Raw genomic sequence first — 20,684 nt, 5'->3', positions numbered from 1 at the left:
ATAAGGGTTGTTTATACTTTACAACACTGCCCTAAGCCTTTGTTGAAATTAGCAATCGCCTAAATGCTCCTTTGTTTGGGCCTGCTTGTGACATTTGTGAAAGAAAATTCTGAAACTGTGTGTCATGTGCAATTACATGAAAAAAGTTACCGCAGTGTGTGGCAGGGCTAACTTTTTTAAAAGTACTACACGCCAGATACGGTGCTGCCCTACATTAGCTCTTTTCAAAATTGTCATTCAAACCAGGCACAGCAGAAAGCTGCTGGAGTTCACTGTTGAAACTGTAAACCAGATTTAGCAGGTAATGATGCAAAGCCTTCCAACGCATTAAAAAATGCACATCTCATCTATATTTTTGTCTGCATGTTCTACTTGCATGCATTTTGTTTTATGAGCTATTATATGTGACAAACCAATTAGCATTTGTATGCCAAATGGAAACATTACCGCTATGCCATCTAGTGTAATTCTCAAGGAGGAATAAAGAGCAATAAAACAACGCTGGCATTAGAAAAACAGACGGCAGCGAAAATAGGCTTCGTCCTGAAACGCTCACCCTAGAATCATTATGTAGGATTTTCTAGGCTCAGTGTTGATATTTCAGCATCAGCAGCTAGTATCATGTGAACACTTAGAAGAACATACCCATCCCCATAACCGCCATCGTGGCACGTTGGAGTAAATACATCCATCTCTATAAGGTTGTCATGCCCATTTTCGAGAACTGCTTGCTTTGCTAATTTTCTACACATGGAAATGAGATACAGAGACACACAATTAGCACGTTGGTATTCAGGTTTGTAGCAGTTTCTCACAACAGCACCCCGGTTGATTGACCAGGTGTCCTCACCCAGTCACTGGTCTGATGAAACAAAACCAAATCACAACAAAAAAAACAAGAGAAAATATTTATGGGAAAGGTGGGGGAGGAGGGGAGTCCCCTGAGAGGTGAAGCCTCAAATTCCAGTTGTGACTCATAAGAAGCTGAAAGCAGTGGTCTAACCACGCGTAAGCAGAGTCAAGACATAACTGAGATTTCTTATTTTCAAAAGAAAATTCTTTAGGCCATTAACAACAACCCCCTGAAAGAGAGGCTCAGCTGAACAGACTGAAAGAAAATAGTTTGTCTGAAACGAGAGACAACAGGACAGCCTGAAGGGTTAAGAATGATTTTTCAGAATTGTGTAGGAAGCCTGAGTGGATTATAATGGCCACTTAAAAACAAATATTTTCCCTTTTGCACTCCAGATTTAGTGCCAGGCTTTGGTGTTTAATCTGCTGTATTTTGCATTTTGGTTAAGAAACAGCCATGCAGTAAGCCTAAAACCTAAGATGAGACCATTAATAGCTTGTAACAGAGAGAGAACATTATTTTTCCTTAAAAATCACACAGCTTTAAATGTGTTATCATTTTGAGATTTTCTAAATAAAACTTATGAGGGAAGTCGGTTCTTTAAATCATGAATTGTTAGGTGTACTAAGCAGGTAAATGTTATCTGCAACCCACATAAATGCAACTGTACGTGGACATCTTGTTTTTGTTGTGCAAAACTTTGCTCTGAAATGGCTAGAGTACTGCAGGTTTGATAGTACCATTTAAATTGTCAAAAATGTAAGATTTGAGAAATTAGCCAACTAAGCAAAATAATTAATTCAATTAAGTGATTAAGATCCCAGATGGAGAGGGGCCAAAGGACATTTTTAGCCCGGAAAGGAGCTCTCTACACCCTCATGCTATTTCAACCCAACAGGAGCCAAGAAGAAGAAGAAACTGATATCATGTGTCTATAAGCTCTTTTCTTGAAGGCAATAATATATTTCAGGGTTCAGGGTTGTTGTTAATAAGTTTTGCATCTCTCCAGACTACCTGGGCTCAGCTTCACTGACACAACACGTTGCAGCTCATACAGTACAGCTGATGTGGTGCATAGCCATTCACGTGAACTCTGCTATACTATACACTCTCTGGTGTCGATCAGCATATACCACAGTAACTTCCAAACGTGCCCAACACTGTGCAACATGACATACTGTAGAACTACGTCGGGCAGAAGTTAGTTCTACAGCAAGCAGAAGCAACCGGATTGTTTGGGAAGTGGAAGTCCATGTAAGCCTACAAAAACAAGCAATTTTTTATTCTATTGTAATGACTTCAATAGCTTCATGCATGCTGATCCAAGAAATAATCCATCAGGCGAACTGGCAATAATGGGGAGAACCAAGCCAGGATCCGTCTGGAAACGGATAAAAGAAACGGTAACAGCAGAGCAAGGCGGATGCTGGCCTGTGCTGGCTCTGGGTCAGGCCTTTGCACAGCAAGGAAACAGGACTAAAGAATCCTGCCGTGGAAATACACCCAGAGAGCATGAGAGACTGAGAATCAACCACTGAATAATAATAATAATAATAATAATAATAATAATAATAAAAATAATTTCTTATTTGATGAAATCCCACAAACTACAGTACAAACCACAAAAAAAATCAACTCTGGAAGGGAACAAAACACTCAGTCTTGCAATACATGGCATCATCTGAAACTGAATCAGCCTGTTTTTATACACCTTGGTGAGCACACAAATTGGTTACCAAGTTTATGGAGGCCACTCCAGCAAACAACCCATTAAAAAGAAATATTATGTTTATTTTTGCCCCCAGCACCACTACAGAACTCAGTTCAAAATAACATTTATCAGAGGACGTGGTACAGATCTGCCACAGTGCGTTATGCCACACAGATGCAGTGGAGTGCACAGGAAACGTGCCGAGAAGGATCTTCGTGTTTGTATTGCGGGAGCACGGCCTTCATGCCCAACAATTTCTGGGCCTGGAAGAGGTGGCAGGATTACAGATATAAACTCAGCTCTGGATATTACAGCATTGCGAAGAGGTTAATTAATATCATGTAATATCCCGGGAATTCTCATGAGTTAGCAAACCTTTGGAGCTTTCAAATCCCAGAGGGCAAGGCTGGCCCATAGTGAAGAAAGAGAGGGTTCTGTGGGGGGGGGGTTCCTTTCTGTTTGATGCTGAGTGGTTAGCTGCGGAGGTATATTTAAAGCCCGAGAGAATGGCTCAGTGAGGTATCCCGGCTGAGCTGTAAATGCCCTTGGCCTGAGTCCAGGGCTCCTGCGGACTGGTGTCTTCGTGGACCGCTCCTCGGGTTTGGCCGCCGCCGCACACAGAGCCCCCACTGGAACGCAGCACCTTAACTTCCCTTCGTTAAACTGCAGCCCGCAGCTTGTTCTCTCGGTGCTGGGGAGCAGCAGCAGATCCCCAGAGCAGAGCCACGCCGAAAAATGACCTGGGGATGACTGTGGACATAACTCACAAGCCCAGCAATGCAGCCTCACAGCTTAAGTCTGGTGTTTTATTTCCTTTATCTCCTTTCTGTCCCCCAAGCCCGTCTTCACTCTGTGGGTGACAGTCTCCGCAGTCTCCTGCTGCGCCCCAAAGCTCTGGAACTCTATCCCCAAGGACATCAGAGAGTCACCTTCCCTGAGCCCTTTCAAATCTAGACTCACTTTTGGCCCTTTTTTCAAAAGGGCCTTTATTTAACTGGCTCTGTGTGCCCTTTGGCTTTCCTGGCGTATTCTGTACCACATCTACTATCAACTCTCAAAGTGTACCTTCTGTTTGTTGTTCTGTAAAGAGCTTTGAGAAACCACTTTTACAGGCAGTGTAAAAAGTTTATTATTATTATTTTGAAAAGAGCATATTTAAAAAATATCAATGAAGAATTGAACACGCAAGAGTGAAAGATATCCAAAAGTCCAACCTCCTTTGAACCTTCAAGAAATGACCGTATGAAAACTTTGCATCAGTAAGCTGCTACAGTTACATTACATTACTGTCCCTCTTGTTTGTAACCTTTCCTGGGTTTCAGTTCTTCTTCTGTCTGTCACACTATTGCTTATTAACAAATCAAGCATCACAAAATAAATGACTGACCAGAATTCATATTACAACGCATAAGCTTAATGATATACAGTAACAAAGAAATTAAAAGGAAACAGGTGGTTTTGTAACACTGTTGGAACAGTTATTGGGATACATACAGTACACTGAAGCAGCAGAGTTAGAGCAGAGCTTATCATGTACATTAAAATTTGCTAAAAGAAACCCTTCCTAAGGCATACGTTGGGACAAATCAAAGGAAATAGACCAGACATGGCTTTTAAAGAAAAAGCAATTCACTATTTTTACAATTCACTAATTCACTATAAGTACTACACTGTTTTCTGTGATTTTACACTGCAAATGTAATTTGGACAATGCAGCAAAGTGTTAATATATTTATAAAACAATTAAGAGAAAAACCTTTAAAGAATATAGTGTTGTGGATGATAGGTTATGAAAAGTACATCCTTATTGTTTGTGCATTTCTCCCTTAATGGCAATTCAGGTTGATTAAATCTCTTTTATGTTAGCATAAACTGTTTTAGGTTTAATTGACTTTTACCATCTCATACAGTTTCTCCAGTTAAGCGAGATCCTCTGTCAAGAGAGTTTTTTGGATCGCTTTTCTTTAATAAGGTGGAACTCTATTTGAAAATGGAACTATGCTTTAAATTTGGCTCATATCCTAATTAAATCTGGTGCCTAAAGAGCTTGAAATAATAAGCAATAAAAGTGTATTGTATGCAATTTATTCTAAAAGCACATAAGACAGCCATGAATCTAAATAAACTCCTAAAAATTAGGCAAAATATGCAAATTATATTATGAGCATTTCCTATTAGAAATAGAACCGAATAAACAAACTTTTAATTCTGCTTCACATATATTTAGTCAAGGCAAGTGCAGATAGATCTCCCCAAATCCTCAGAGAAGTCAAGATATTTTAGATCTTCAGTAGGCCTATCTTCCCTGAACTGAGCAGATTAAATTTTTTGGACAAGATTAACAAATACCGTAACTGTGTAAACGTCTGAATGCAAACAGACTGGATGACCGTTTATAATTGATTCGAAATGCTGTAACTTTGAGAAGCAAATTACTATGCTAATCCAAATATCCCTTTTCATGTTTCTGAATGTCGTTCTTGAACAACTGACAACAAAGAATTTGTTTTATATGGACTCCGAGTGTCGCAGTCTCTCAAAGCGCACAGCACTTCACTGTCAATAGCTCAATGTTTTCGGTATTAAAGTACTGTAGATAAAAAAAAGTCTAAACTGATCCTCATCAGCACTTTAAGGGAATGCAGACATGGGACTAAGTAGTGGCTTGATACAAATTACTTAAAGATGTACAATTTAACTGTAATACAACAATTAAGGGTCACAGTAATTAAAGTGTTAAATGGAGACACACATGACACAGCTATTCAGGCATTCATTCATGTACAGACTGAAGGCCCAAGCAATACCGCATGGAGAAAGACGCTGTTGTGCCTTTGCTTTTCACAAACACCTGCCTGGGCTCTTTTTGAACGCATGTAGCAGGTGCTGGCCAAATGCTCCTACAGTCCTGCAGTACTTTAAGACGATCCCCTAGTGTGTTACTGTTGCTGCTAATAGAATAATTGGATTTTCCATGGTGTATTCCAAAGTGAAGGAGTGAATAGTTGTGCGGTTGTCTATTTGTTGCCTTTGGGCACACACAATGCTGTGTAGAGAGATGCTGTAAACTACTCTGAAAGAAGAAGGCAACCTAAAAAAGGGGTTAGAAAATATGTCAGAATAAACTCATTATATCATACGGTTTTATGCGCACAGTTAACACACATTTTTTAGATCTGTCTTAACCTAAAAGTTGTCATTTGTACTGGGAGACCAAAGATGCACTGATCAAAAAATATCCATAAGATGTTACTGCAATCAACCAAGAGAACAACATATGTTTTTATTGTATTATTAAAGGCATTACCCGTTTTGAAGTGCCTCTTTGTTGTTAAGAAGTATACAGTAAGAGCAAATACAGAGAAAAGCATCATCTGAGACAAAATTAAGATTCTGCTTAATTAGAACCTTTATGCAGACAAAGGGCTTAAGATTCTTGGCTAACGATAGTGATCAGGACTTACTGCTTATTTCTCCTCATGAATTATTTTTAGTACAATATCATATTGTTATATGTTCCCTTTCCAGTGTCCAAAGTGCATGCTGATACAGCAAAATAATATAGTTAGTTTATAAAATACTGTGTTTCAGCAAATAATTAAAACAACATAACATATGGAAAAAAAAACACTACAGCATGCAAGGAATACAAACGTACCTCTCGGGTAGTCGTAAACACCATTTTACGTAGAACAGCTTTTAATGTTTGCCCAGTTTTATCTTACACAATTCTAACATGCATGCAGACGTGCGCTGTCCCTGCATCAAGAGGTTCATGCAAAGATTCAAAACCCCTAAAAATACAAGGAATCTAAAAAAGGAGATGAGAATTGTGTGGGATGTGCACTTTCACAATGAATCTGGGATTAAGAATGAGTCAGATACAAGTGGTATAATGTACAGCACACTAAATCAAAACCATAATACTGCAAGCTGTAGTGAACTCTCAGCATTATCTACCTATCAAGGAATGCCCACTCACATTTGGTAACGGAAGAGATAAAAAAATAACCGTTTAGTTTCGTCTTTCTCAAGTCCTAGAAACCAGTCCTAGAAATTGTGAATGCAGTAACTGACTCTTAACAGACTCCTAGCAAATCAGCATCCAACATAAACCACAAATCTGTCTCCTGCGCAATCTTCTTTACAGTGAATCACGAGCCGGAAGAGGGAAGTGAAAAGTGCAATCATAAAATGCAAAACGAAGAGTTGTGGCAGCATGGAACAAACCACTCAGCCATGCTGTCAAAGCCTGGGATCCTTCACGAAACAGCTGGAAAAGATTCTTGGACCAATTAGCTACTGCTGGTATGTTGTTCTGGGCACGTCTAACCTACAGTACTGTAGGTTACACAGCCAATTTCCAAAACGGGTCTAACCAAAGTCCAAACTAGTAAATATCTTTTCAGCTGGGGTAACTCCAGAACATGGGTACAGCTCAGAGCTTCAGAGAAGAGTTCAAGCAATGCCTTGCTAATTAAACTGCTCTGATTTATGGTATAGAATTTCCAAAGATTAAAGCTCAACTGATATCAGCAAATTAATAAATGCAATGCAGGATAGAAACCAAAGATGATTTTGGTCTGTTGTTCAGATTCACACATCTTGCCAGCGGGTGTGTTGTTTCCAATTCTAAGCATTGAGATTAGCAACCCACAGTTTGGCTGTCACTAACAGCTTTCCATTCCACATCACTGAACGGGTATCCTCCTGGACACAAATCTTTGTTTAACTAATTTTAGTAATTATGAACTCAAGGTATGTGTGCAGGTTTCACATGAGTTATACAATTGATAAGGAAAAGTATAGATGCACAATATGACGAGATAGAGCAAATTGGACACTATTCTTTCATTTATTCATATTTTACATATTTAATCACGGTTGTGTAAACAATACCATTGAGCCAACAGAATAAAATACTTCATGTCACATCATAAAAAGATAATTAAATGTTCTTTTTAAAAGGCTATGCTCTAGCCATACAATCCAATGACATGTATTTTGAACAGTTACGGTTAAACACTACACACAATTTCCATATATAACTTACAACTTCAATACAAAAGGAGAGGAAAACCAGATGTGGTATTCACAGAGTGCAACTGCAGAATGAGTCTCCCTCACTCGAGTATTATGAATTAAAAACGAGGAGGCCATCAGGCACATATAGCCCATTTGGCATTTAGGAGCTAAGTGATGAATGGATCTTATCTAGCTGTTTCTTGAAAGGCAGGGTATTAGCTTCAGCAGCACAGATGGGCAGCCTGTTTCACACTCCCACAGCCCTCTGTGTAAAGAAGTGCCCCCTGTCCCAGTTATAAACGCACTTTCACTTATATCCAATTTCTGTCCTGTGGTCCAGGTTTTCCTGTTTTGAAGACGTAAGCAGGGTTGTCAATGCCTTTAGTGCCCTTTTAAATCTTGGATCAGGTCCCCTCACAGCCTTCGCTGTTCGTGGCTAAAAAGGTTCAGTTAGGAGAGGACATTTCTGTAAGTCCCTTGCAGTTAAAAACCTTTCCAGTAAGAATAATTTCAGAACGTGAAACTAACCTGCTATTTCACTATTTCAGTGTTAGCATTGTCAGAAACATACACAGCTGTCAGTCACACTGCATTCAGAACTAATTCCAAAAGCAGTAGCTTTACACTCAGGGGTGGCCCCGGCCTCATGCTGGTGGTTGTGGGGGAGTGGTCCGAGTGTGGAGTTGAAGGAAATGTGGGATCAATCCTTGGGTGGGGGGTGGAGAGGACACGTCTTCCAGCAGACGCCCTTATTTGCACAGCTGAAGAATAACACCCCAAAAATATTAAGCCTAAGAATAGAGGGAGGGGTATATGGAAATTATATTCTGTAGAAGATGACCTTAAAGAGAATTAGTTTTACTTTTAATAGCTATAAAAGGGAATCTTTTTAAAATTTTGTTTTTAAAAACCTTAACGTACACCTCCAGGTGAATGATGATTTTGTTTATTTTAATTAGCAGGAATAAAACTAATTTTACCTGTATCCCCGAGTACAGTCTACTTAATGGCATTTGTAATATTAAATAAACATTCATATTTTCCAAAAATTTATCAAAGTTGTCGAATGGAAAGAAAGGACTGATTTTTTAGCACTAAAAACTGCAAATGGTTGCATATTAAATGAGCACCATCTCACAGGCAGGCATATATTGAAATATTAAACACATGCTAGACTACTGAAACCATATACAGTATAGTACCATAGAGCTGAGTACAAATGGCATTCATTTAGTGAAAAAAACAGGAAAAAGAACAGTATGCAGATCAGCCTCACCGCCATGTGGATTGTCATGTGGAAATTGTTGGAAATTTAGAATATGCATTTTTGTTTACGTCTAACCTGTATTAAGATCAGAAATTAACACGATTACATTACATTAATTAACATCAGTTTCCTTTTTTGAAGAAAGCTTTTGGTTGTCTATTTTGCCATAATTCTTTATCCTTTTTTTAGAGACATAGGGAAACTGCAAACATTCTAGTACACCTGTTTAAAAAAATGCTACCCAACTTCTTACACAGAAAATAGTTAAACTTAAGAAAACATACCATTAATATTATCACTTTAAAACACTTGCTGTTTATACACCAAGGCATTGCTTGAAAACCCGTTTCAAGAAAGGCTTGTCGATTAGGAAAGCTGTGATTTCATGACTTTTCTGTTTTTTCTTTTCATTCAGACACAGCTACACTCGTAGCCAAAGTAAACTCACTGACTTGAGGCAGAATGTCATACAACCTTTTTCTTTGGCCATATTAGCAGAGGTACATACTGCTGTTAACAATGCATGTCTGCATGTTATTTCATCCATATTCAGAAGAAAGTCAGTCATCGGGACATTCTAGGACATTAAGCATTTAAGCACCTGGCATTTTAAAAGGAGAAAAGACATCTGATGGAAATTATGGTAGCCACACCATAATTGGTAGCCACACCATAATTCTCTATAAGAGAAAGCTAAAAGATCTTTTAAAAGGAAGTGCCTTTTATCTGCAAACGAGTTTACTGTGGTATACTGAAGTAATAACACAGAAAACACTGAGTCACTGTAAACCAGGCAATGTATAGCATAGCCAAGGAAATGGTAATGAAGACAGTAAATGCACTGTTCCAAACAAGAATGGGAGAAGAAAAACTCATTGTTAACCTCGTAAGAGCCATAACCCCTCTGACTCTTTCAAAAGTCACTCCCCACCTCCCCCACTCCCATCTGAAAGAGGTTTGCATGCTGCTGTCACTAAGTCCCTGCATCGTTAAAAGCTGGAAACGGTTTTAATGGGGGTTTGATGATTAGTTATGGTGCTTTAGTGGGAGGGTGGGCTGGCAGACGGACTCGACACACTAAAGAGAAAATGCATTAGTACTCTCACACCAAACCTCCCGGCAGCAATCGAGATCTGATGCTAATAACAGGAGCACACAGGCCACTCGGCGGCATTCTTTACATTTAAGAAGATCTTTTTCATGTGTCCATCGCATTAATGCTTCCTTTACCGCCGTGCATGCATGTCTATCTATAAGCGAGCACAGGCTTTCCCTTTCCAGACCTCCCCGTCCGGCACGCCCGCCCACGGGAGGGCGGCGAGGAGCCTCCGGAGCTCCGGGGAGACTCCCGGTGTGGAAGCCACTGACCTGCTTTCCAGAGGCACATTGCTGCCCAGGACCCAGCTGTCCTGCAGCTGGACGGATTCAGGTGTGGTTTGCAGCTCGGCGGGCAGGGCGGCCGGAGGGGCCGGGCTTTGGTTCCTCCGACTCGTCAGGGAGTTGCGGTTCAGAGAGGTGACGGACGGGTGCGCCTGGGCTGGGGGAGGCTTGTGGGGAGGAGGGATGGGCTGGATCGCGGGCGGGCCTTGGTGGTGGTTGGGGGGTTGTTCTGCTCCAAAACACGAGACAAAAAAGAAACACAAGGGGAACGTTAACCGTCATGGCCTGCAGGCGGCCCGGCTGGAAAGAGCATGAATAACGATGAGGCAAAATCAGATTTGGCACCAACATACAGTACAGCCCCTGTCCCTTCCAATCAAGCGCACTGCGTTAGGCAAATGTATCTGGATATCCACGGGCGTCATGACAGGGCCACATCTGGACCAACGTGTGAGAGACTGCCGCTCAATCTGGTTCACCTGGGACCTCCCCACCACCCCCCCCCCGCAAGCTGCAAAAAACGTCAGCCAGTTCACCTGCTGCACAGAACAAAAACTTGCGAGGGTGAAAAATAAAAGCGATTTCCAGGCCGTTGCGTAAAAAAAAAAATGCTGCCGTTTATACCTCTAGCCAAAGGCGCACTCTAAAATTAGTCCAGCCTTCTATCCAGACTCCAAGCAGTTGTAATGAGTAACATATCAACATATTCACTGAATGAATGCTCTGTGTTCTTTACCAGAAGGTCATTCAGTAAAGCAGATGTTTCTTTATGGGTGCTTAACAGAATGTTTCACATCTGATTACAGCTGAAAAGACTCATATAACTAATGACCTTAACATCCATTAGGCCACATAAAGAACAGGTTTTTCAATTTCACACAGAACTGTATAATTACCTTCTACAATGACACGTTGTGATCATCACCTAATCCTCTCTCTCTCACTCTCGCTTTCTTTTTGAGGCAAAACCACGATGCATAAATAAGTACTTCACTTCAGGGGAATAATAATAGAGGGAAAAGAACTGATGAATTAACGAGAACAATCATATGGATTTAAATGTTTCCCCATTTTACTGTTATTTTTAGATATACTGTATCATAGAGGGGACTAAATGGATATTAATAGATACTTAATGGATATTTTAAGGACTTTAATAATAATAATAATAATAATAATAATAATAATAATAATACAAAAAATAAAATAAAAATAAAAATAAATAAGTTGTTGCCAGATGTTATACTGATATACTGTAGCGCTTTAGAGGACTTGGAATACGGAAGACGACGTGCATCTTCAGGGCCCACCAAAACGGCCTACAGCAGTGGCCTGGTTTTCTTAGGTGGTCTCCCACAGCAGCACTGACGGCGCCCAGTCGAGATTTCCTTTTGAGATCTAATGGCTACAAGGAGTTTATACTGCTGTTTAAGACACACGAAAAGGGTTTGGTAGTAGAGTGGAAACCCTTACTTTCTAAATATGTTTTCTGTTTCTCATGTGAACACAAGGAACAAAAGGCATTTAGTTAACAAATGACAAATGAAATGAGTTGGTAAGCCGAGCTAACAAACCTCTTTTCTAGCCATCTGTGAATATTTTCTTTTTTAGTTAAGAACTGTGCAAAATCAATCTATATGAGACAACAGGAAAATAATACCTTTAAATTATCATGATTATTTTTTTACACAAGCCTTTAAAATAAAGTAAAATTAAGCAGGAACTTAAAATAGTTTATATAACATTCATACATGGAGGATATACCTTTTTGCAATTAGCATTTGCAATTTTAAATTCTGATACGTTACACAACGCTTTTAAAATGTAAGTGAATTACATTCATTGAAACCAGTTTTTCTAAGTAGTGAAAAATACAGATGTGAATTAAAGCTGTTTACACTGAACACAGCGAAAATTCCAGAACATTTGCACCTTTGTTAAAATATTTATGCATTTGCCTATTTCTTTAACATCACATACTGTATTTCCTCTCTGTAGTAATCTTTCCATATACACATGCAGCTGTAATCTTTGTGACTGTATTCTGGATCATCCTCAACATGTGCAACGGGTAACTGCTGCTTCTTATTCCATAAAGCTTTAGCTCCTATAATCATCCAAATGCATTTCCTGGATTCAGGTCAAATGCCCTACAGTATGTGCAAATTGTGGCTTTATCTTGTGCTTGGATGAAGCATTTTCACACAGTCAGTCTGATCATATACAAAGAAAGTGAACCAAAGATTCTAATTTTCACCCATTCATGGTCTCGCAACTTCAATAGATAAATACTATTCACTCCGAGAAGTGGGTTGTATTTATTTTTACTCCCACACTTTTCTACAAAGTGAAAACACTGATTGTGGCATAACGGGGGGACCTACTGTTCTCTGTAAAACCTGCCAACGAACCTTCGGTGTTGTCAGGAGACAGAAAGGAAGCAGAACAAATTAAGTTGCAAGAAACAACTCTGCTTGCCAACGTCAGACTAAACCCGGCCCTTGTAACTGTCTGAGGCAGCTCTCGTCACGTTTGCATCGCCACCGCAGGAAAAACAAAGGTAAAACACTTTTCACGTGGACCAATTCCTCTGGCTCACTCTTTGTAACCCTCCAAAATGTGACTTCTCTGCAATGTTCCCTGGACCAGAGGGGATGCAGGATGGGACATCTTGTGGTGATCACCAATGACACAGAGACAACGAGCTTTCCTATGCAGTGGAGCACATTGCACGGCCCCAGGGACAGCAGAGTGGGGAAGCGTCGTCTTCTCTGACGCCGCAGCAGTTCAGCTCGGATGGAAGTTTTGTCCTTGTCAGTGTATTTTGTTATGAAAACACACTCGGCGTCTCTCCCGTGAATAGCACGAATAAAAGGTTCTGAAACATTCCTCTACATGAATCAAAGTAAATGCATGCTTATTATTTAGATTTTATTCTGCATGCCGTTTTGAACTTACTCTTAAAATTAATTAGGCAAGAAATCCAACCGCGAGTCTCTGGTACTTAAGCTATAAGGCCCTGTGTGCACAGCTGGAGGGGTGGGGGAGTTGCAGGGCAGAGGAAGGGGAAGTCATTTACCTGAGATTCGCTCTTGCACTACAAAAAAGAAACAGTACAGTACGTGTCTTTCAGTACAACAGCCTACAAAACTCTATGGAATTAATGCACTTTCATCGCAGTGCGGAAAACCCAGTTGATTATTTAGGAAGCATGACCATGCATGAGCAACCCAACACCGTGGAGCCAGGGGACTGTCTCCCATAGGGCCAGAGGATCCAGCAGCAGACAAGATCCCAAAAGGGAATGCTTGCAGAACACCCCAGGGGCAGGAAAAGAAAAGGAAGACAAAAAAAAAAACCCAACGACTTCTTTCATCTATGGACAGAGAAAACTACTTGATGAAACTAGGTACTGTATAATCTCTCAAGTCGACCTAAGGAATTGCTTCAGGTTCAACAGTGGAAGACATACCGGAGGACACAAGTGGAAACTGCAGGGAAGTGCAATAAAGTGAGAAGCCCTTCCTTACACAAAGAACCGCAGGAATATGGCAATAGCTGCCCAGTGTATCTGAAGGAAGGCCTGGAGTCCATACCAGGGCTTTGTTTAGATATGCTTACCTTGAGAATTGAGGGGCAAAAAGGCCCTCTCACTGGCTACCTTTCTTCTGTTCAGAAAAGTAAATTATGCCATAGACATTCTCTTCAACAGAATATTAACTGTTTGCACAGCAAAGTTAAGATTTTGAGCTATCCACATATAGTGTACTATATATCGGAAGCAAGCTGTATCCAGAAAAAAAAGCATGACAATTCTAAAACTAGCAAGATTTTCACTTCTGATTTAGTCTGAACAAATGCTAATGCTGTCTTCCAGGGAAGTTAAATTAATAATGAAACAGTGCCTTTTGAGTTATTTTTAAAAACATAAATTTTCTCTAAAAATTTCAGGCAACTTCTAGGTAATCCATTTTGACATTTATATGTTACTTTCTCTGGAAAATACTGCCATAATTTACAAGAGACAGAAAGTAATACTGCAGAGAGTTTTGTGGAAGCTTGGCCTATTAATAATTAATAATGCAGATCAAAAACTAATGTAGGTAACGTAGACAAACCTAATGAAATTCAAAGTATATGAGGTAATCCATCAACATTGTACTGTAAGTCACAGACAAAAAATAAAATCAGAGACTTACAGACTGCATTGCTTATATGTATACACATTATTATTTGTTTAAAGTTAAAGCTGTGAACAAACTTTAGATGAGAAGTGAAGTATCAAAATTATATTTTTCTAACAGTAAACACAAAACCTTCAGGGAGATAATTTCTTTAAAAGCAATGTTTTACACAAAAGTTTTTTTTACCAATATATATTTTCTTTTCCAAAACGAACACGTTTATATGATTTTATCAGGCTTATACAGTAGCTCAACAGCAATGGCTACTGAAAGCTAACATACTAGAGAATAATTCAGGTATAAGTAATGTGACCATCTTCAAAAATATCATCATTTGAATTTCCATTCAGTAATTACTAGAGTTAAAATTATTTTATTATACTAATTATTACTATTATACTAATTAATTATTTGTAATAAGTATCTTCTAGCACTCAGGAGGGAGTGAAAATGTGTTGGCTTGGGTTACTGACAATCTTTTCTGTAAATAGTTGAAGTGATTGAATAAATCAAAGTTCAATAAAACGTCTAAATACATTTGGGTGCTCCTTTTCACGGTGTTGTAAACAGCACGAAACACTGCATACAGATTTAGATAATTATAGCAGAACTGTGCCGCCCACCCTTTATCAGAGCGCTATTTGAATATATGAACTGGCTTCATCACTCTGCTCTCCTCCCCACTGATAGCTGATGTGTGGTGAGTGTTCTGGCGCACTATGGCTGCCGTCGCATCATCCAGGTGGGGCTGCACACTGGTGGAGGTGGAGGGGATCCCCATTACCTGTAAAGCGCTTTGAGTGGAGTGTCCAGAAAAGCGCTATATAAGTGTAAGCAATTATTATTATTATTATTATTTGTCCTAGTGAGGGCCATGGCAACCCGGTGTCTGTCCCATGAGCTCTGAGTGCAGAGCAGGACTGGGAGAGCCCTGAGCTGGACACCCCTGGTGCCACCCTGAGACCTGCTCCAGCCTCTCCCCTCCTGGCACCCGAAGCCCAGAGAAAGGAAAGAAAAACAAGTTGCTTCCCCTCTGATGACAGAGCCCTTGTGACGTCACAGGCTGCCGACACACAGGGATCAGACGTTAACTGCAGGTAATGTATTTCTGAAGATGCTGCAAGGCATTTAATTGGCACTCTTAATTATTTAAAGACTTCACTTAGAAGACATTAATCATGGGGTCACAAAAGAAGAGAAGAAACAGCCTTCTCAACCTCTGAACGCCAAGGAATAGAATTCTGCCTGATGATTACATACCATATTGATACTATATTTTCATACGTACTGTATTATTGTATCAAACCCCAAGACAGAATGTTACATTCTTAGACTTCAGACTGCAACTACCTTGCTACAAAATGGAGCATACTTAGAAAAAAAACTAAAACCTTTTATCTGTTCGTCTCAGTTGCATTTTGTTGCTGGCTCCGACACTGCATGTAACACTGAGCTCTGAGTTAGAAGCTAACAAGCTGAGATATGACACTCCCAATAGAAACAAACTCCTCTAACCTATGGTGGTCTCTAATCTATATAAAAGATGCTATAAAACAATCTATCTCCATGAAAGGCCGTACACCTCGAAGTGCATGCTCATGTCAAAACCTGTGGTGAAATGTAAAGATAGATTAAACAGCTGTATGTTTTATAGAGTTTACTTTGAAATCAGATGAAGATAGATGTCTCCATCATATAATTCTTCAATGTCAAATTGTCACACTTCCCATCAGCAAGATGTTTTAAAGCCGTTTTGATTAATATTGCATGGCAGAACTGAAATTACATCCTTTGTCGTTTAGTTCTTAATGGTGCAAGTGATATCTATCAAACAGTGCTTTATGAAGCGTGTGCCATTTTATTGCTGGGCTGTTTTCACAAATCTTTTTTTTTTCCTTAAAAAAACTTCCGGTTTAAAAAAAGGTTGTCTTGGCTTTATAGTAAGCGTCTTCTTTCCTACAACAGTTGAGAGAGGAGAAGGACATATTCAGACTTAAGATTGCTGGCACTTATCCAGCGCAATAACACGGGGAAGCTCAGTACTAAATCGTTGTCACACTGCAGCAGGAAACTCATTAAGTAGGTGCCGTATAACAACGTACCCTATCTCAATTCAAAATCCAGTAAACCAGCAGTCTGTTGTCTCCTTATGCTTAACATATAGCAACTGCTTACAGAAAGCATGCTACAGATCAGTAAACTGTAAAATAAGTCAATTTAGATGCTCCTTAACGCCTGCAGTAAAAAACACTAAAGCACAGATTCAAGTATTATGTCAGTAACGGCATTAGGATTAAAATTAGAAAAGCATCTTTCAGTCTAAACAAAAAAGAAGGGTATAATGTACAATATATCAATGTGGTTATTTATTAAGGGAGCATTTGAAAAAAATGCACATATCTACTCATTGAGCGATGGTTAACAACAGAAAAAATGGCAGAATTGATATAGATGTTGTTTAAAATAAAATATTCATACAATTAGAAGAAAGTAATTAAATTGTCTTGTCAACCACTAGCAAAATTATATCAGGCAAATATACACAGTCAATTATATACATTTCTCAGACACTCGTGGTAGAAATATTAAGTACTTCAATCATAAAGAAAACCACCTTGTACTCATTTTATTATACTCATTCTAAAGCTAAAACCATCATGATTTATTAACTGGTCTCTCCATTTCACGAATTGTCTAATTCCTTCAATAAAAAAACGTCTTAATCAAACAAGCACGCACCAAAAATGACCACCGACAGCACCCCCACCAATTCATACTCCCTTGCCCTTTATTTGATACTCGGTCTCCACCTTCTGTCTTTCAGTCTGCTCTGCCTATGGGGGACTTCCTCGAAGGAGACTCGCCACTTGTCTGCAGTATTTCTTCAATGGCAGTTCACTTCAATTGCCCTTGTAGCCTCTGCCAGTCCCCGGCCAGCCCACAAACCCCAGTGGACCAGGCCGTAAAACAAAACAACAGAACGCGCACTGACTGCTCAGTCCACCCTATGTACCGTATACATACGCATCCCTTCCGCAGGCTGACGGAACTGCTCACAGAAGGATATAGGAAAGGGTGCAGAAGAGAGGAGGTCATTTGGCCCATTTAGCCCATACGGTAGTGGGCAGCTAACTGATCTGAGAATCTCGTTAAGTCACTTCTAGAAAGAAGCCAGGATATTGTCTTCAACAACATGGCTGATCGGCTTGCTTGATTCTCCCACCACCCTTTCGCGTGAAGACGTGCCTCCTCTTCTCGGGTTCCTGCAGTTTTCCCCACCAGCCTCCACCGACATCCCCGGGTTTTTGCTCCACCGTGGATCGTGTGAAATCCATCGGGGTGACGTGAAAGATGGTAAATCTGACACTGAGATGGTCGTGTATAGACAAGGCCTGCTTCTCAACCCCTTTTCAGGAAATTAGTTTCAACAAAGGCAAACACATGCGACTTAAACATCTCATCATCCTCCCAGTGCTGGGGGAAAACTGCCAGTTACAAAGGTGTAAGGGCAAAGCAAGACATTAATAACCTATTGGAGGCCTCACTGGCCATCAGGGAAAGCACCAATATATTTAAATTTATATATGAAAATGTAGTTTTTTAAATGGCTATGGATCCCTAAAAGCTCTTACTTCAGCCCTGGGGTTTAAGGTCATCCTATGCAATTTGTAAAATCACATTTTTAGCCTAATGCTCAGGAAGATATTTAAAGATGTGCAAATGTAATCGTTTTTGAAGGGTGGCGCACTGTTTCCATTCACTGGGAGAAAAAAAAGATAATAGCTGCATCACGAGCCAGCCAATGACAAGAAATGGTTTGGTCATGTGACATACAACTGGTCTTGGGATTGAACCCTGACATTCAGGAACTTCCACTGAGCTGAAACAAAAACATATCAATGTGTTTGTATACTCTGCTGTCCTGAGGTGTTTTACCACGTAGTTGACCACTTCTGTATTCATGAAATCAATCAGTACAAAACACAAGTGCATTGCCCAACACAGTATGTCTCTCTAAAACTGACAATCATTAAGGAAAAAAAAATTATAAACATAAATCCAGTCTAATCGCTCTTTTCTATCACCTTGCTATATTATCCCCATCGATTTGATATTCTGAACAAAAAGTACTTCAATCACAATTTACTGATTTTCTTATTTGATCACTCTTTTTACATGGAAACGTTGAAAATTAACATGCACTGTTGAAATATTCTATGAGTGTTAGGTCAGTTTGCTTTGTATTTAACCCTTATTTAGTCACTGAAAAATCATAAATGAAGTTCTAATTGTATTTTCCAAGACTGAAAATAAAGCCTTTGGGTGTCTACCAATTCCAAAAGGGCTAACTAGTAGATCAAAAGGAAGAGCAGCATGACCTAAAACCAGCCTCACTGGTACTGTATCGGAACCAAGCCCATGAGTTTAGGTTTTTATCTAATTAGGTACTTGTGTAATGAATGGGCAATACTGCACAAACACTAAATTAATGCACAAAATTAATTTTGCCAAGTTATGCTGCATTCTGAAGAATAAGATGACAGGAGAAGTGCATGACTTCCTTCAATTTAATACATTTTTAATAACAGGGTTTGCTCATTGAGAAAGTTTCATTTCAAAAAGATTTCAAACAAATACACAGCCCTCCTGAGACGCGTTTGATTGGAAATGTCTTTGAAACATTTTTTTTAGATTGAAATAGCATGTATATTATAAAATAATCTTCAGACTTACTGTTATCTTTAAAGACATATATATATACATAAAACATAGAAACACATAAAAAACTTTTGAAATGCAGTCACCATTTAAATCTTAAAAGATAAAGTTCGGAATTCTACAACTTTGGGGTGTCACATTGCATGTCAAGGTTTTGACAAGAAGTTAAAAAGAGCCACATCTCCTATGCAAGTGTTCAGTACAGGGTGTGCAAAAACATCTCCAGCACAAGCACGCAGACAGCAATGAAGAGCACTGAGAGGGATAACAGGAATGTTACTGCGCGTGATTTGCACAGTGACAGCTGGAAACCTGACACGTTTCCCAGGTCTGGGATCGTACTACGACCTGGAGATGCAGCACATCGATCCCAAACCGAAGCTGGACAGTCCCAGGTGAATCCTGCCATGTGAAGGCAATGCTACCATTATCAGATACCAGCTGTGCCAATTCATCACCACAGTTGCCAGGATTACAGGGCATTTCCATGATGTCCTCCCCGAATCTGATGACTGTATCATCTGATGGCCATAATACCTCACAGCAGTTCTAAGAAGTTCTGCTTCTATGAACAGCTTGACATTACGGCGCACTTGGCAGCGGCATTCCCAGAATGCAGTTCCCTGTTTCACTGAATTACAGCATCAGTGAAGTGAACCTGTGCGCCTTTATGCTTGCACATATCACCTTTGTAATTCTTTAGAATGTGCCGTTGTCAGATTTATTGTCCTTTTGTAATGAGGAGGTAACTACAGTAGGAGCACAAAAGAGGAGTACTTCACAATAGCACCTAGTACAATACTTAAAGAGGGTATAAGTGGGTGGTGCTGGATAATTAGCAATCTGCAGTGAAAAAAGATGGGGACTTGTTTAATGTTTAAGTGTATGTCACAACTGGAGAGTATTTAGGCCAAAAGCATCAAAACTTCTGATTTCTTTTCATCCCACATCTCCAATGCTACTTTCATCTTTGTCAAGATTTCCGGCTGTGCATGTGAACAGTTTTTCATCTTGGAAGTTTCATCCTTAATGAATATGATGTCTATGTTGTTTGTCAAGCTCTTTGACTTACCAATTACTACTGTTAATTCACTCGTAAAATCTCTCATTTTTAATTCCCTCTGATTCTAAATGAAAAAAATAATTCTCCAGACCCATTTCCATGCGGTGCTCGTATTGGAAAGCGGATCTCTAAGTAATTGCATTCAATCCATACTGTTTCCAAAAAACATTGTGGATACCTAGCAACACAACAAAAAGGTTATATAACTGTACTACTAAAGACGTATTAATTGAATATACTAGATCAAGATGCCTTTCATTTTCTTCTAATTCCTCCCAAAATGTTTTCCTGTACTTCTTCCACCCTCAAAATAATTTATTGTGCTTCTCATGTTTACATTAAACATCACTGATCACTATGTTTAAGGTGTATATGTCAGATATTTAGGAGGCTAAAAATCTCTGTCCCTAACCAAACAGGCCATCAATGACACCTTTATTATCAATAGCATGTCAAGTTCGAGTGGAATTTCATCCTGTACC

General features: G+C 39.5%; 1 protein-coding gene across 23 annotated transcripts in view; it reads right to left on the bottom strand.

The window, feature by feature from the left end:
- LOC102698543 (teneurin-3) overlaps window positions 1-20,684 on the bottom strand; it is a 285,608-nt gene that overhangs the window by 88,683 nt on the left and 176,241 nt on the right. For 12 of the 23 annotated variants that reach the window (XM_069192922.1, XM_069192926.1, XM_015345614.2 and 9 more), the window contains 2 exons: window positions 10,225-10,468; window positions 646-744 (listed from right to left, as the gene is read on the bottom strand). In XM_069192922.1, coding sequence (XP_069049023.1) covers window positions 646-744; window positions 10,225-10,468 — 343 coding nt within the window. The remainder of the gene's footprint in view (window positions 1-645; window positions 745-10,224; window positions 10,469-20,684) is intronic. The other 11 variants (XM_015345622.2, XM_015345633.2, XM_015345625.2 and 8 more) reach the window with 3 other exon arrangements.

The sequence above is a fragment of the Lepisosteus oculatus genome, chromosome 1, assembly GCF_040954835.1.
Source record: "Lepisosteus oculatus isolate fLepOcu1 chromosome 1, fLepOcu1.hap2, whole genome shotgun sequence".
Lineage (NCBI taxonomy): Eukaryota > Metazoa > Chordata > Actinopteri > Semionotiformes > Lepisosteidae > Lepisosteus > Lepisosteus oculatus.
The sequence above is the reverse complement of the archived record's forward strand: the minus strand, read 5'-3'. Positions and strand labels throughout refer to the sequence as shown.